General features: G+C 44.1%; 1 protein-coding gene across 1 annotated transcript in view; it reads left to right on the forward strand.

Moving 5' to 3' along the window:
• The window catches only part of VAPB (VAMP associated protein B and C), a 164,582-nt gene extending 157,306 nt beyond the window's left edge, over positions 1-7,276 (forward strand). The window contains exon 6 of the mRNA XM_086932525.1: positions 6,052-7,276. Coding sequence (XP_086788651.1) covers positions 6,052-6,210 — 159 coding nt within the window. The 3' untranslated portion in view covers positions 6,211-7,276. The remainder of the gene's footprint in view (positions 1-6,051) is intronic.
• The last annotated feature ends 11,500 nt before the right edge of the window (positions 7,277-18,776 follow it).

An 18,776-nucleotide genomic window follows, 5' to 3' on the forward strand; every position in this document is an offset into this window, starting at 1 on the left:
CCACCATCACACTCTTTACGACTTGGAGGAAAACTTTCTTTTTACCTACAAAATTGGCGGCAAATAACAGACCGGTGGGTTCTACAACTTCTTCAATTCGGCCACTCGCTGGAATTCCTCTCAAATCCCCCACAGACACCACCTGTCCAGCGCCCTCACAGACACCTACGGCTGCTTCTCCAAGAACTAGCTTCCATGCTTCAGAAGGGCGCAATAGAAAAAGTTCCACACGCCCAAAAGGGGGAGGGATTCTATTCCCACTTCTTCCTAATTCGCAAAAAGGGAAAGAAATGGCGACCAATCCTCGACTTGAGAGCTCTCAATGTGTTCTTAAAGAAACAGTCGTTCCGTATGGTCACGCTACAAGAGATCCTGGGACTTCTGGAAAAAGGCGACTACATGACATCACTAGACCTACAGGACGCCTATTACCACATCCCTATCCTCAAGGGACACAGGAAGTTCCTCAGATTTGCGGTCGCAGGTGTACACTACCAATTCCGTGTCCTCCCCTTCGGCCTCAAATCTGCCCCACGGATCTTTACGAAATGCCTTTCTCCTGTCGCAGCCTTTCTTCGCCAGCAGGGCCACCAGGTGTTCCCATACCTGGACGACTGGCTGGTAAAGGCTCCGTCGAAATAAGCCGCAGCCGCATCTTCCAGCGCCTGTCTGCATCTTTTCCACCGACTAGGCTTGACCCTCAACAAAGAAAAGTCATCTCTAATACCAACCAAAGTCATCACTTTCCTTGGAGCGACCCTGGACACGGAATGCACAAAAGCCTTCCCATCACAGGAGAGAAAATCGAAACTTATCTCCTTGGCCAAGTCAGTGGCATCCAAAAAGACTCTGACCGTCCGTATCTTCAAATCGTTCCTCGGCATGATGTCGTCATGCATTCTGCTCATCCCGCACTGCCGCCTAAAAATGCGTCCCCTTCAGGAAGAACTGACAAAACAGTGGACACAAGCTACGGGATCCTTCGAGGACAGCATACGAGTCACCCAACCTATGATCAACAATCTACAATGGTGGAGGTCAACCAAACACCTGTTGCAAGGACTGCCGTTCCTGCTTCCGGCGCAACCACATATAATCACCACGGACGCTTCCTTGGAAGGCTGGGGTGCAGTACTGCAAGAACTACAAACCAATGGAAAATGGACGCCACAGGAATCCAAACTCCACATCAACATTCTGGAGCGAAGGGCAGTTTTCCTGGTGCTCCAATCGTTCCTCCCGCGCATCCGAAACTCCCCAGTGCTAGTCAGGACGGACGACACCACGACGATGCACTACCTGAACAAACAGGGAGGGACGCGCTCTCTTTCTCTCTCTCTCGAGAATCTCAGAGTTTGGAACTGGCTTCTCCAACATGGCATAACACTCAAAGCCGAATACGTTCCGGGCAAAGACAACGTCCTAGCGGACGCCCTGAGCAGAGAACAGTCTCTATCCCTCGAATGGGAGTTGGATGCGAGAACAATGGACTACATCTTCGCGAAGTGGGGGACACCACAGATAGACCTCTTTGCCACCAGGGAGAACGCCAAATGCCCAAGCTTCGCAAGCAGGCTTCCCCAACCAGGAACACTAGGGAATGCATTTTCCATAGCTTGGCAGAACGTGTATGCTTACGCCTTTCCGCCATTCCCACTGATACCCAGAGTAATCAGGAAGATGAAATCGGAGCCCTGCACCCTGATCCTCATCGCCCCGTCCTGGCCGAGGCAGCACTGGTACACGGAACTTCATCGTCTATCTATCCACCCGCCTCTTCGCCTACAGTCACCCGACCCTGCTCACGATGTCTCAAGGACAGGTTCTCCACCCGAACCTGGGCCCTCTGAAATTGTCAGCCTGGCTCCTGAATACCGCGAGTTCAGCCACCTGAACATTCCACAGGAGTGCAGAGATGTCCTGGCCAACGCTAGAGCTGACAGCACAAAAAAGACCTATACTCTCAAATGGAAACGCTTCTGCGTCTGGTGTGCGAAGGAAGGTCTACACCCTTTCCATGTCACCCCCAGCAACTCCTGCCATACCTCCTACACCTGGCGCACTCAGGACTTGCCCATGCGCCATCAAGGTCCACCTGGCAGCAATTTCTAGGTTCACCCGAACTTCTAGGGGCCCTTCCCTGTGGGCGGACAGGCTCATCAAACAATTCCTAAAGGGCCTTTTTAGGTCCTTCCCTAGACCAAAACCTGTCCCTCCGACATGGCACCTCAACGTAGTTCTTCACCAGTTGATGAAGCATCCCTTCGAGCCTATCCACAAATCGGATATCAAATTCCTGTTGTGGAAGACAGCCCTCCTACTGGCACTAACCTCGGCCAGAAGGGTAGGTGAATTGCAAGCCCTCTCCATCCAGGACCCTTTCTTACAATTCAAAGAGGACAGAGTCATCCTGCGTACTAACCCACGATTCATACCCAAAGTCCCATCGGACTTCCATTTAAATGAGCCCGTGGTTCTTAAATCGTGCTTTCCGAACCCATCTACTTCGGCTGAGAGATCACTGCACTCTTTAGACCTTCAGAGATGCCTCAAATTCTATCTTGACAGAACAAGACAATTCAGGAAATCATCCCAACTCTTTGTCGCATTCAGCAGACCTAGGAAGGGCATGCCCTTAACAAAACAAAGTATATCAAGATGGATCTCTTCAGCTATAACTCTCTGCCATGAGAAGGCGGGGCGACCTCTGGACTCACGGGCCAAAGCCCATTCCACCAGAGCCATGTCTACGTCTGCAGCACTGTTTGCTGGAGTGCCGCTCGTGGACATCTGTAGAGCAGCGACCTGGAAGTCCCCGCACACCTTCACCAGGCACTACTGCTTGGACGCTGAGCTGACGAAAGACGCAGCAGTGGGCAGAGCTGTGCTTCGCCATCTATTCCAGTGAGGTGAGCCCTCCTACTTCCCACCGTCCTTGACTGGTATGCAAATTTCTTTCTTACTAGATACTGCATGCAACTGTTAATGTTGGTTTACAGTCACAAATGTTCCTTATATGCAAACTTATGTATGCTGTACCAACACAGGATGTGCATATTGTATTGCTTGCTACTCTGATTCAGGCATGTGAATCTATGAAAGACACCCAAATACTGGATAAGAAATGCGTTACTTACCTGTAACTGCAGTTATCCAGTATTAGTGTCTTTCATAGATTCACATGCACCCTCCCGCCTCCCCTGGTAGGACTCACCTCTCTCTAACAGGTTTACACCTAACCAACTTGGTGCGTACGAAAATCTGAGAGACTGAGGCTCCTCACAGGAAGGTTCTAGAGGTAGGTAGTAGCTGATTGGTTGTTCCTTTATTTTGGTCCTTTTTTACAAAAGGACACAGGCTACCAAGGTGGGACCCTGGAGCCTACTCTATTTGGTCCTTCCTGCATAAGGACCTAGATAGGTCACTAAGGTGAGTCCCTTAGACCTAATCTCTTTATGTATGTCTTAGGACATTACTTTTTTATGTACCGGAGGCTCCCGTCTCGACGACGGGGAATGATTCAGGCATGTGAATCTATGAAAGACACTAATACTGGATAACTGCAGTTACAGGTAAGTAACGCATTTCTTCTTCTCTCTCTTGCCCAGCAGGGCTCTGCTCTGGGCACTATCAAGGGCTATCTTTCTCCCCTTTCCGCCTTCCTAAGGCTACCTGATCAGCCTTCTTTGTTCAAGTCGCCAATTGTAAATAGGTTCTTGAAGGGCATCACTCATGTTTCCCCCTGTTCCTTTCGTTATGCCTCGGTGGGACTTGAACCTTGTTCTGACCTATCTGATGTTCACTCCTTTCGATCCACTTCATAACTGTCCTCTTCGTCTCCTTACTCTGAAGACTGCATTCCTGGATGCCATCACCTCTGCCAGGAGGGTGAGTGAGCTCCAGGATCTTTTCTCTAAACCTCCCTTCCTTTCTGTCCATCTGGACAAAGTTGTGTCGGGAACGCGACCCTCTTTCCTGCCCAAAGTAGTCACAGCCTTCCACATCGAGCAGTCCATCACCTTGCCCACCTTCTTTCCGCCTCTGCATCCATCGAAAGAGGAAGAGAGGCTCCACCGTCTGGACCCCAAACGTGCACTCTCATTCTATTTGGATCGCACACGCTAGTTCCGGGTGGATGACCAACTCTTTGTTGGTTACGTGGGCGCTAAGAAAGGTCGGGCGGTGCACAAGCGGACCATTTCTCGGTGGGTCGTGTTGTGCATCAAGGTATACTACTCCTTGGCTAAAAAGGAGCCTCCTGTTGGGCTGAGGGCCCATTCCACTCGGGCCACAGCGGCTACTACTGCCCTGGGTCGGGGAGTCCCCTTGCAGGACATCTGTCAGGCAGGTACGTGGGCCTCGCTGCACACCTTTGTATGACACTACTGCCTGGACAGCCAAGTCCGGAGAGATGGCTTCTTTGGCCCTTCCGTTCTGCAGGACTTTCTGGTGTGATCATTGGTTCGCAGACCCACCACCGGGGTTGGTATTGCTGGAGTGTCTATTCTAAGGTAAGGAATCTAATACTAACCTGTTTCTTTCAGATGCACAAGTGACTTACCTTCGGTAACTATATATTTGTAAAAAACAGTAGTTAGTATTAGATTCCTTAGCGCCCCACTCATCCTCCCCGTTCTGCGAACTGATATCTAGGGTTAAGGTCATCCTCCTTCAGGGCCCTAGTGTCATGGCACCAGTGTTGGTTTTTATCATGGCTCTGCGTTTCTGGTGCTATGTAAAAGAACTGACGTCAGCGCACGAGGGCTGCGTCTAAGTACTCCGGCGACGTCATCACGGCACCAACGATGACGCACGCGGAGCCGCAGACTACGCCTACCGACACGCAAGGATACTGCTACGCAAAAGTTTCCGGATCCAGTCTGATGCCTAGGGATATTCTAAGGTAAGGAATCTAATACTAGCTACTGTTACTTACAGATATATCGTTATCGAAGGTAAGTAACTTGTGCATTAGTTTATGAATCATTAATCCAAAAAGTGAGTCACAAGATTAGGATGGCTGAAGTTAAATTCTTCCATGTACGATAAGAATAATCAACACTGTCCACATTGTATTTCGGAGCACATTTAAAACCTTCACCACCATTCTTAAAATTGCTAAATAAATCCCTGAGTTTGAAACAAACTGATAAGAAAAGGACAATAAAATATTTGTCGGCTTGTTTTCAAAGGCATACTTTATCACTAGCAATTTACACTATACAGCAGAAAACATGAGGGTGAATGCCTCCTTCAGATGTCCAGGATCTCTTTTGAATCAATAGTAACTATTTTAGCAAAGTCGGGGCAGAAGAATGGATCATATCAAATAGCCAATTAAAAAAATCTGATTTATTCTGCTGACGATGCAGAAATGCCCATACTGCTAGCCACAAGGATTCAAAACTGTTAAATGATATACCATGGTGGGTGAATGCAGCGAGTATGGAATGCTCTTGGATCTTTTTTAGGTCTCGCCTGACAGCTTTTTTACTGTGTAGGTGAAAACCTCTAGTGTACCACTCAAAAACTTAGTGGGTTTGAAGTCCACCGATTATTTACCAGTGGTTGGCTTTGTCCAGCAACTGTATGCTTCTCATTAGATTACTTGCTTTCCATTTATGTTTGTCATTCAGTAGGCATGCACATGTGTGGTGATGCTTTGTCTCACATAAATCATCACATGAATGTTGTAGCCACTTAATACATATTTCGTTATAGTTTTGTATTGTTTTTGTTTATTTTGTATTTGCTGATGCTGTACAGCATCGGCAAAAAGCCTTAAAAGTGTTGACAAAGCCAATAGGTCATAAAGGTAATACCTCTTGGCTTCTCCAAGGACATGGGGCATGGATGTTGAAGACGTGCTTTTGTCTTAATAACTTTGTGTTTATTCTATGATGCATCAGGAGCTCCAAATCTGGCTGATGTATGGCTTTGAATTGTTTATTTTCTTTTAGAAGCAGATCAGATAAACATCCTGCAATTAGTAAGCACATTGAAAGCTTGGTGTTACTTAAAACTGCTTGTTCTGTTCCCTCTTTTCCATAGGATGACGAAGGACTGCGGATGAGAAGGGCACCTCAGACAAGTCACACTGTATCTACTTCATCATCCATGATCAAGGACGAAGGACTGAACACACGACTACTCGCTCTTGTGGTGTTGTTCTTTATTATTGGTGTAATTATAGGAAAGGTAGCCTTGTAGAGGCAGCATGCAGTGGGTTGTAAATTGGATTGATGGATCTGCCATATCATGGGAATAAAGTTATTCATAACAATGTTTAAAAAAAAATGTATGACATCTCACAGGTCTTGCCTTTAAATTACCCCTGCACAATATAACATAATCTTCTAAGGAAAAAGAAATTGTACAGTGAGTGATTTACAAAAAAGAATGTTCTTGATTAAATGACCCGGAAAATCATGATTAATACTGTAACGGCATATTGTAAATGTCATTTTAAACATTTTTAGACCTTGGTACATGTTGCTGGATTTTCCTCTTTTAAAAAAAAATGTAAAGAAATTATTCCTCGTCTGCAGGAGCTGGCCCACCTCAGAACGCTTGTAACCAGACAGTGCAGGCGTGGTTAATAACTTCTGCAAAAAAAATTGCACATTAATGATAATTCCACCATGCCACCCATAAGTTTGAAAGTCTGTCAGTATCTTCGATAAGTTGAACTAGTAACCAATTTCTTGAACTTCAAACGGAAGCCTTGTGACTTGAAGAACTTGTGTGTGTGGCTGTCAAACGTGCTAGTCAGTCATGGTAAGAGATTTTTTTGACTGCACACTGTTGTTGGGATTGAGGTCAGTGTTTCGTCCACTTAATGGGACCGAGCTTCATTGCCATTGGTTGCATTTAGTCAAATTGAAACTGTTATTTAGAGATGTTTAATGCAGGTTTATCTTATTTAATGTATTTCATCTCGTGTACCCCTTACTGTCAAGATCATGACTAATAGAATGGCATGAAAAGGCACCTGTTCCCAAAACTGGTGGATAGTACAAAATATATGCTGCTGAAGAGCTACTGGATTTCTCTACCCCTTCTGTTGTCTTGGGCACTACATAACTATTAATGCATCTTGGAGCATCTGGGAAAATAGCAATCAGGATTTCTTTTTTTATGTAAATAAAATAACATTTTATCTGGGATAACAAATTATTAGTAGGAAACTAGCTCTTTGCCGTAAAGACCAATCCTCTTTGACAATGTAACATCCTTGAAGCATAAAAATACTAAATAAAGCTCCCCAAGTAACCAAGTTGAGTAGTTATCTTTTTTCCAATATCAAGCTGTCAGATGTGAATAAAATATGATTAGGTTCCCTGTGATGCGCCGATGTCCAAGAAAGATTTTCCAATGATAAAAACTAAATGTTTTTCAAAATCCAAAGGGATGGACATAGACCACAAAGGTCGGAGAATGTACATACATACATATATACTTGATGGAGCAAACCACTTTTACATTCTGCCCGAAGAGCCACCACATATATGGACAGTACAGCCATGAGGTGTGTAACCTGTGCCTACCTAAGCACCGCAATGCCTAGCCCTACAAAACTTGTGCAGATTTCCAACGTAAGATCCTAAAGACAAAGGATAACAAACTTGGGCAGAGTACTCCATGGCACAGTCAAAAGCATTGTTGAAAGGCTTAGCCCTCTCCAGTGATGAAGAGAACTTCATAAACCTAGGTAGCACAGGGAGAGTGCTTTAACACCAAAGAGGCCATTGAAACAGAAAGGAAGCTATCAAATAAGTTGTCGAAGGACAAGTTGTAGATTTGGCAGATAACAAAGGGGCGCAGTTGGGCCGAGCTGATTCATTTGGACTCGAAATTGAAAGCTATCCCAACTCCAAAGGCAATAATGAGGATAAGCATAAGCACTGTGAAACTGACAGGGTCGAAGTCAAAAGACAACATTGATAAACCCTAAGAACCAGCCTAGACTCAGAAAGGCCATCAAGAGCGCAGGAACAGGAAGCCTGGTCACAAAGAACAGAAAAGGCTCTACGTTGAGAGAAAAACAAAACGATGGCTCAATGCAGAAATGGAGGTCCTCGTGAAGAGGAATAGGGAGTTTGACTCCCTAAAGGATATTGCATCGCACTGATGCCTCAACTAGAACACTAGACAGCTGGTAGGGCTGGCACTTCCAACAATACCTGAGCCATAAAAGGAGGAAGAAGAGGAACTGTTCTCTGAACGGGGAGCCACAGAAGGTGGTCAGTTCGATCAGGGTTTCCTACAAGTCCAAGAGGAGGAAGAGTGGCAGGACATAGAGGTTGACTTCCTGAGGAAGGGGTAAACACCTACCAATCAATCCCTCTGTACCATAGGCCAGCGCACTGTACACTGTGTCAAAATGGGAGAACACATATGGGGTGCAACTAGAGAAGGAACAAACTTCTGTTTTCCTACTGGAAATCCTCATACCAAAGCAGAGAAAAAAAGTTTCTCCCTAATGCAACCAATTGTCCTAGATTGAAGAGGAGAGGCCTTCAAGGAACCCCGTACCACCTTACATCAAAGGCAAGGTAGTGGCGGACTCCATTATCATGGCTACTGTACGAAAGAAGACTAATGCTCCCACCACCACAGGGGCTCACCCAGAGAGGCAAAGCAAACAAGAAAGAAGATGGAAATGGTGGGGGGGCGGCAGATAATGGAGAAGCAGAAGCTACTCACCGGCGCATTGCCTTCCTGAATCGATAAAGGACATGAGCAGTGAGAGAAAATGGAGGAGTCAACACAACTTCTCCCTGAACATTCCCAAGCCAGAGCAAAAAGGCTCATCCAAGAAGGCAAAGCTGTCTCAAACACCTGCCTCAAGTTTACACTAGATTTGGAGGATACAGCAAGCATACAGCTGTGTAAAAGTTCTGCCTTAAGATACACATGGCTGAGAGTCTCAGGGTTTCAGCAGAAAGGTCAAGCAGTGGTTCGGAATATGCCTGTAAGAAACTGGGCTCTTAGTATAGGGGTGGGGGTTCCTATTCACCTTAAGGACCAAATCTAATCCTGGTCAGGCTTATCCACTAAAGTAAACTAGGCTAAACCTCATGGTAGCCATGACAAAGAGCAGGCAGGCCTAACTAGGATTAGGCTTTCCTGTTTTCAGTTTCTATTTGTTGGAAATTCTGGTGGGGTTTTTTCAGTATTTTGAAGTGATTCCAATAACTTAAACAGTGGTTGCACATTTCTGCGCCATTTAAAAACAGAAACCGTGTTTTTCAGGTGTTTATGGAGCTCTTTGCTTTTATTATTGCTTGCTTTCTGCACTGATGGTGCATGGTATATAGACAGTGTACGTTCAGTGTAAATGAGATCCAAATACATTTTTACAAATCAAACTTATTCTAGTACACCATACAATACTTCTTCAGTTAGTCTTTGGTCATGCACTCTCACTCTTTTCTTCCCATATAAACTTTTATCTGTTAAAAACCCTGTCAACATTGGCACTAGAGACAGGCAAAATCAAAATAACCATTATACAATCTGCTAACTCTGGCCACTGACCTAGCTTTCCATGGCAATACTGGTGCACCTGAAGATTGTGATTCTCTGCAACAGGTCCTGCAACATATGCGTTGAACTGGGTGCATCTGCCCTCAGAGTTATTGAAGCAATCAAAAATGAGGCCACACTTTTGAAACTCCGGAGAAAACTTCCCTTTACTTAAGGAATCTATAACTTGTGCAGAGTACCACAGTGAGGCTTCATTGACTTCAAATGCCATGGTTGGTGAAGGGCTATTTCTCATACATTGAGTTACTGCATTGCTTCTCAACATTTCTTTGCTAACCAAGTGGCAAGCACTCTAACATGGAATATGTTGCAGTGCCAAAGTCACTAAGAGCGTTGTCCAGCCTACTCTCAAGGAGATGTTTCACATCTACACTAATTATGCTGAACATAATAAATAAACCCTGCATCGTTCTTGTTTGTTTATTGGTCTCTGTCATTTGGTTTATGGTAAGAACATAAGCGCGGAGATACCCCTACAGGGGTTATATTCCTGCGCTATACAAGCAAATAAATAAACACTTGGTAGACAAGGGTGTTTTCAGACTCTAGTTTTTATTATGTCCACTACAGTAGTCAGGCTTTCCTTTATTAAATCTAAGAATGCCGTAAAGTTATGTTAAGTCCACTTGTAGCGCGCACGCCTACTCGAGAGTGTCCCAACGCGATGCCTGAAAGGGTACAAGAGGAAATTGACAAACAAAGAAGTGAGTTCTTAAGTTTCTTTTTGAAGATGGCAGGATTCTGGATGGACCTTAAGGAAAGGGGGAGGGCATTCCAGGCAACACTGGCCTTCACCGTGAGGGAACTGCCACCCATCCTCTGAAGCCTAAAGCGAGGCACCCGAAGATAGAGAGGCCCCAGGCCATGGAGAGCACGGTGGACCAACAGATTTAAACCTGACCCTGTCAGCCACAGGAAGCCAATACAGGGAGCGAAGAAGAGAGGACACACTATTCTATGCCGGTATACCCAAAAGCAATCTTGCAGCCGTATTCTGGATATCCTGAAGCTTTTTGAGCAGGTAGCCAGGGGAGCCAACAAAGAGAGCATTTGCGTAATCCAGGCGGGAGAGGATAAGAGCACATGTGACAGTTTCTCTAGCCGCTTGAGGGAGCAGCGGGAAAAAGGACCGAAAAGACTTAAGACCGAAGCAACAGCCAGCCAGTTTTTTTAATATGGGCGGAGAAAGAAAGACTCTCATCGAACTATACTCCCTGGTTTTTTGCAGGCTGACCTGACCCCGAGGGGAGCTGGGTGTCAGGGGGCACAGCTGCTCACGGAAGTCGGTAGGAAACCTGCCGAACAGGATTTCAGATTTTTGCTCGTTGCACTTCAACTGAGCTTCGTTCAGCCATTTAAAAATGGCGGCCAGACACTGTTGAGCTGCTGCCACCGAGCTGGAGGTCTTATCCCAGGTAAACAGCAGCTGCGTGTCGTCGGTGTAGGCCATTACCTTAGCCCCCAGCTCCTCAGCCAAATATAGAAGAGGCGAAACATAAATGTTAGAGGAGCAGGCTAAGGGAGGAGCCCTGAGGGACACCAGTGGTGACCGGCTGGGGAGAGGAGGAAAAAGGGGGGAGCCAGATCTGCTCGGCCTGTTCTTCCAGGAAAGACCTAAGCCAGCCCCACGCTACTCCTGATACCCCAATTTCAGCCAAGCGGGCCAGGAGAAGAGCGTGGGGGACCGTGTCTAACGCGGCCGAGAGATCAAGCAGAATCCATGTGCCCTCCCGCCCGCGTCCAAGCACTCCCGGATGGCCTCAACCACTTCCACTAAGACAGTCTCAGTGCTGTGGGAGGCACGAAACCCTGATTGAGCTGGGTGCAGGAGACCCTCCGTCTCCACAAACTCTGTTAGTTGGTTGTTAACAACCTTCTCGCAGACCTTCGCAATGGCAGGGAGGAGGGAGATGGGGCGGTAATTCTCTGGAGTGAGAGGGTCCAAGGAGGCTTTCTTAAGAAGAGGCAGTATCTTCGCCTGCTTCCACCTCAAAGGGACCACAGCAGTTTGGAGGGACAGGTTGACAATACTATTCACCTCAGTGTTAATGCTCTCAGCCACCGCCGCCAGAAGCCTCGCTGGGCAAGGGTCAGAGGGGGAGCCAGACTTCAGCCCCCCGGAGAATTTTAAGAGATTCAAGAGGAGCCACTGCTCTGAAGGTTGTGAAGGGGCAAACAGGGGCATCGGGAAGAGCAGCCGGGGGTGCCATGTATAACATAACAAATCTAAGAATGCAGTAAAGTGTACTTTTTTTCAAATTACTATCAATATGTGACTAAAGATCCTCACATTTCTCGCCTTTGGCATCATCACTCAGTAAAAGTTCTGTAACCGGTTGCCACATGGATAATATAGCATTCATGGACTCTAGGACGGAGAACCACCATATGAGTGATACATTTGGCATGACTCTTTCGTTGATGCACTTGAAAGTAAAGTCCTGTGGTTTCTAATTCAAATAGAAGTCAGGAGTGTTGACTATTGCTTGAGCATTATGTGGAAGACTATTGGGGGGGTGCTCGCTGATATGCATTATGTATTAAACATTATATATTAAACATTAAACATGAATCGCATTAGGTGTCACACTTGAATTCAAGAAACAATAAAACTAGAGAAATTTTTGTAAAAAATATATGTATCACTATTTATTAAGGTACCTCCCTGTTGGGGTTACATTCTAAAATAAAAACCATTAACAAAAAATAAATTCAATTTAAAAAACAATGCAAATGAGCATAAAAAACAGTCAAGAAGCAAGAGTCGACGCGGCGTTTCGGTGGCTTTATGATGGTTGCACCTTCAGGACGTTAGGCTATAGTGACTTGACGTCTAAAAGTTAAAAACATTGCTTTAGATGCCTATTTAACTACAGTGACACATAGATGACAATTCCTTATTGCTATTCCAGTAAAGGATTTTCTAATGATATTACCATTCACAAGAAAAAACATATTCACCCTCCCTCCACATGTTACAAATATAGAGTGCTTATCTCTGTGAGCTAACTTTCTGTTTATTAGTTGTGGTTATTGTATGTATCCAACTAATACCTTAACAGTGGAAACTTGTTAAGAGGTAAGAATTCTTCAAAGAATAGATCGTGTTCTGTTATGTTACTTCTGGTAACGTTGGGCCTCTATAAAAATAAAAGAGCACCAGAGTTTTATTATTTCATCTAATTTCTTAACCAGATTTTCTTACTGCATTTCTCTTATAACTTATTCATTACCTTTCAGTATATTTGTTCTGCCCTTATATCGGCACGGAGGAGTCACCGTAGTTAATTTGATGTTCCTAGGCTAAATGGCCTTGTGAATTCCTTCTTCGCATTGGAATCACTAATAACAAAAATATAGATACTGTAGTCTATTTTCAGAGAGATTTACTTTGATTCTATATACTATATTCGAGCCTTCGTGTCTACTTACCAAAATAGGGCTTTGTGTATGTTCTGGTGGTAATATCGTGGACGAGTAATAGTCCAAACTCAGGGGGTCGATTTTTACAAGTCTTTAATCTGTCAATATAACCAATTTTATTGTTTATTAATTTATAGAAAAACAGATTAGGCTTTTATGCATAAAAGATTACTATTCTAGTACATTTATGTTAAGATTTTAAAGTGTTCATGCATTTGTATATGTGATTACAACCAATATGCAGAACTAAATAATTTAATTGGGCTTCACTGGGGCTTGTGTACTATCCTATACTGTTCGGGTGTTTATATTAATTCCGGCCATACCTTTTGCATGTATACGTTTCAAGGAAAATAAACTGTACTGAGGCACGCTCATGTCGTTCGTACTCTCCGGGTTATTTTATTTATTTATAAATAGCCACAGGGTGAATTCTTAGTCCTACATCTACCGTTAGAATAGAGACTGTCGGGGAGATTCTTTTCCCGACGGTTACTTTGTCTATGGAAAGATTAACACTGCGGGTAACAGGGGCTTTAGAGAGTTTAGGGTCTCCATCATTAAAACTACGCTAGGATTTGCACTGGCTTAAAAGCAATTCGGTTTCGCCTACTGACACATACCTGATTTCTTTAATTCGGCCTCCCTGCTCCTCCGCGAACCGTGTCTTCATTAGATGATTTAGACACCTCAGACGTCCTCGGTTTATATGCTGACTCTGCGGCCATTAACCCGGAAGGTGTTATAATTCTAATTGTGTCTGTGTATCTCATGTTCCTCAGTGAAGTTAGTCCGAATATTTGAACTTTATTTGTTAAATTTGTTACGATGCATTTCTCGACCTCGATATAGCTGAAAAGATGTACTTTAATGATCGCGTACGGGGGTGTTTATTGAATAACCCGGAAGTGCTCACGGCGGTACATGCCCGAATGTTGTGCCCAACTGCCTTTATCTAGATCTTATTAAATATTTATAGATGACCTCATGCTCCACGTATAAATTCAACGACCATTATCGACATAGTGTCTGTTGGATATTTTGTGAAACACACTCGGATCCGGCTCGTTCTTTTTATATGGTCGCCATTTTGGATTGGGTTACAATGTCCCTGTCCGGCCCAATGAATATTCAATATTAATAGATATTCACATAGGATAGTTATCCTTATTTCTTAATAGAGCTTTTTACAGTTTGGACCACATTTGTAAAGGCTGACGTTTACACTATGAATGTTCTTGTGCCATATGCCTAAAATTTTTTGGACTACGGCTTGTGTTGATATCATGCTTTTTTCAAATTGCAGATCACATCAGTATCATGCTATCTTGGAATTAAGTTGACATATTTTTATTCAATCAATGCCTATCACAGCTGCGCGTGGTATTGTTTCTATTTTTAGCGTTTTAATCCCTTTTGATCTACTATGATCGTTGATGCCACACAAAGCACAAAATAGGAAATATTTGCGTTTTACTTTCTGTGCATAACAAAACAGTGCACCAGAAAGGACTAACAAGTCAGTAGTGTTCTTCATTAACTTTGAATATTGTAAAGATGCTTTCAGAATACCTTCTAATAAGTGACGAGGATCTCTTACAGGGAAGCACTTCAGCGCAGGTCTTGATTTTGAGAGGTCATCACTCAGCTTTTTCATACAAGTCGCTGAATCCCTGCAAATACAAAGACAATCACTCCAATCTATGTTGAACTTGGTAAGAACCTTTTGCAGCAGCATTCCAAGTGACACTACGTTCCATGTTTTCCAATAGTCTGGTGTCATGTTTTCACCAGTATCCCAGATGCTTTGTGACTGCACTATTTTCACATATACCTGCCACTATACCTTGCATTGAAGCATTGAATGTTTAAAGCCTGGAGTGTTTGGCAATCCACCTACTATCAATACTGACTCACTAGAAAAGCGGGGTGATATATTAAGGGTTTTTACACATTCGCTGTGGGTAAAAGTGATGGTACATATTGGCAAAGATTCTTATGAAACCTTAATTTTCCTATCAGTGAAAGACCAGCATAGCCAAAAAATCAAATATGATTTTGAGGTTTCCTGATTCTCTACAGTTTATAAAATAAACAACACCTAAACCATGCTTCTAACCACTGTATCTTTAGACCAAAGGCCACAAAACCGAAAAAAGGAAGAAGAAACAATATTTTAGTGACATCCCTACTCAACAAACTCAAGCAGAATGTTAGCCCAGTCTTTCTTATTTCAACCTTGTATAACAGTTACATTGTATTTGCCCCTTCAAGAAGAAATAAAAAATGACTCTCTCTCCTTTCTTTGAATGGCTTTAGTTTGTGGTTGTGCAGAGGTTTTTTTTCAGTGTTAATATGTTTACAATGGCGAGGGCTATTTCCCTTCCGGTGGGGTTTTATCAGTTATTATAGGTTTAAACCTAAAACCGGACAGCCTATTATATATTACCCAAACAGTAATACAGTGTAAACACAAGACAATCCCAAACTATTTAAACAAACAATAGCGTTAAGTGCCAGCCGCGGTCAACTGGTTGCGGTAGACCTGGACCTTGGCGCTATTTTAGGCTAAAGCAATAGAATTCAGGTTGGCCACCGAAACCAGCTTCGGCCCAGTTGGAATTTTTACCCAGGTACTTTTTCTCAAAAATGACCATCCAAATTTACAGGGGGGCACCTTTTTGGATTGCTGCCAGACGAAGTCTCTGGAAGCAATTGTTTTTTGGCCGGAAAGCTCTTAGCTGGAGAAATTGAGTTTTGTGCACAAATAAGGCCCTTCACCAGTTGGCTACTTTTGGCATCTTTATTCAGTCAATATTCTTTAATTCGAACCAGTCACTTCTTTTTCAGTACAGATTCCCTTAGTAGGCAAAACTGCGGTCTGAAGCTAAAGATGACTCCACAAGAAAGTATACTATCCCTGTGAAGACCCATTGAATTGGATTTGCTGCTACAGAGTAGCTCAAAGAGGTGGGAACCTAAATCTTCAGCCTAGCGGGAACACATCTTGTTTGGATCGGCTTGGCAGGTTTACCCTGGTCTCCCGAAGGTCTTTGGAGACAAAATGTCCCAAGTTTTCAGGGATGGTAAGCAAAGTTCAACCATACAAAGTCAAGAGTTCCAGTGCTTAGGGGTTCAGGCCTTAATTCAGGTAAGACCAACAGCCGGGGCCAGGGCAGTTCCAGTTGGAGTTGGGAGGAGGGGGAAGTAGCGGGATGGGGTTGCGGGGCGCAATTTAAAAAAACATTTTAAACGTACCTTGCCTGCGTCTCTGCTCTCCTCGTCTTGGAACAGGAAGCGCAGCCTGGCCCCACTGACCAATCACAACTCTGCAATGCAGCGTTGTGATTAGTCTGAGCTCCGTGACATGGCGCTCAGCCAGCGGCTGGAGGGGTGGGGATGTTCTCCATGCAGGCTGTAATGCAGCCTGCCTCGAGAACAGGGAAGATGCGCATGACTGGTTTGGGTGGCCCGAGAGGGCTGACCAAACAGTCACTGCGCACCACTCCTCCCCTGCTCCAAGAGGAGAGTAGCCCCATCTGCCGGCCTGCAAAGCAGCATGTAGCTTAACCCCTTCGCTGCTAGGCCTTCCCCCTCCTGTGCTAAGCCTTTCTTTGGCTATTTGGGGTAGTGCGCGCTTCAGCCCCTGTAACTTTTTGACCACAAAGTATCCACCCCAATTTTGCGTCCTTTTCTTCCAACATCATGGGGATTGTTAAGGTATCCAGGGTTTGTGGATTCCTTTGGAGGGGTCCCAGAAATTTAGCAAAATACAGTAAAAGTTTTGTTTTTTTCAGGAAAAATGGGCTGCAAATGAAAGCCTCTGGGTTTTTCCCTGCAAATATTATCAAAAAAGGGTTAATGGGGCTGCAATCGCCATTTTCCCAGCTTTTAGGGAATGACAGTCTTTTGTTAAAGAACCAACATTTTTCACACAGTTTTGGCATTTGTCTGGGACATAGTCTATTTTTGCTATTTTTAGTGCTTTCAACCTCCTTCTAGTTAATGGTAGAAATGAGTATGAAAGCAATAATGGGTCCTGGAAAGCTATACATTTTAGAAAAGTAGACAAAATTCTGAATTCAGAAAGGGGTCATTTGTCTAAATCCATCAAGGTTTCTTTATAGAAACTAACAGTTAAATATTGGAAAAATTCAGAATTAGTTGAAAAAAACAGCCTTTTGTCTCAACGTTTTCACCTGTAACTTATTGTACTTATGACAGCTCTTTGAAAGCGATATACTGTTACATCCGCTGGGCCTTCCTGGTTGTAGGAATATATAGGACTTGTAGGTTCACCAAGAACCCGACGAGCCCAGAGCCAACAACTTGCAATGGTATACTATTATGTACTGGGTATAGAGCAATTATTCTGGGAAAATGTATACATGGAAAAATCGGTATGAAAGACACCTATGTATTTCTGAATAGGGTACAAATTATAGAGTTTAGAAACATATTTGCACATTTTCAAAATTTAGGAATACTCATATTAGCATGTGAATTATTGGTCATTTTTCAAAATGACTTATTTTTTTACACTATGTCTTTAATTTGGAAGGGAGAAATGCATGAAAACTCAATATGTAATAACAGTTGTGCCCGCGACAGGAAGCGGCGCAAAACGCAATGTGGTCTAGCTTCAATATTACAGTGAAAAATGACCCTTTTTTGGCAGATTGCCTAGCTGTAGTTTTTGTACCCCAGCTCTGTCGGCACCTAGGGAAACCTAGCAAACCTATACATTTTTTGAAAAGTAGTCACCCTGGGGAATCTAGGATGAGGTAACTTGACTGTGTCCCTCCTGGTACTGTTAACCAGAATCCTTTGCAAACCCAAAAAATTGTCCCCAAAAACTATTTTTTCCTATATTTATGTGGTGGGAAGTTCTGGACTCTGCGTGGATCCACTAATTTCCACCCACCCCGTGTCCCCCAAAGTCTTCTGAGAATAATGGTAACTCACTTGTGTGGGTTGGCCTACTGCCTGTGACAGCAAACGGCGCAAAATGCAACGTGGTTGAACCTCAATTTCGCAGTGAAAAAAGATCCTTGTTTTGCAAAGTGCCTAGCTGTAGTTTTTTAACCTTAGCTCTGCCGGCACCTAGGGAAACCTAGCAAACCTACACATTTTTGAAAACTAAACACCCAGGGGAATCCAGGATGGGGTGACTTGACTGCCTCCCACTAAATTTTGTTACCCATAAACCCTTGCAAACCTAAAAAATTGTACAAAAAAATCACATTTTCTCCACATTTCTGTGTTGGAAAGTTCTGGAATCTGCGTGTATGCGCAAATTTCCTTCCACCCTGCGTTCCTCAAAGTCCTTCGAGAAAAATGGTACCCCACTTGTGTGGATCGGCCTAGTGCCTGCGACAGGAAGCGGCACAAAACTCAACGTGGTCACACCTCAATTTCACAGTGAAAAATTACCCTTTTTTGGCAAAGTGCCTAGCTGTAGTTTTTTAACCCTAGCTCTGCTGGCACCTAAGGAAACTTACCAAACCCACACATTTCTGGAAAGTAGACACCTGGAGGCTTTCAAGGAGGTATGGCTTGCGTGGATCCCCAACGTTCCATTACCCAGAATCCCTTGCCAACCTCCATTTTAGCTGAAAAGTTTTTTCACACATTTTTGTGTTATGAAAGTGTGGCATCTCCGGACTCACACAAATTTCCTACCACCCAGCATTCCCCCAGGTCTCTCGATAAAAATGATGCCTCACTTGTTGGACGCGGTACAAAAGGAGGTGGTGATGGACGGAGCATCTGAATCAATCAAAAAATCACACCCAGTCAAAAGA

Source organism: Lissotriton vulgaris, chromosome 7 (assembly GCF_964263255.1).
Source record: "Lissotriton vulgaris chromosome 7, aLisVul1.2, whole genome shotgun sequence".
Taxonomy (NCBI): Eukaryota; Metazoa; Chordata; class Amphibia; order Caudata; family Salamandridae; genus Lissotriton; species Lissotriton vulgaris.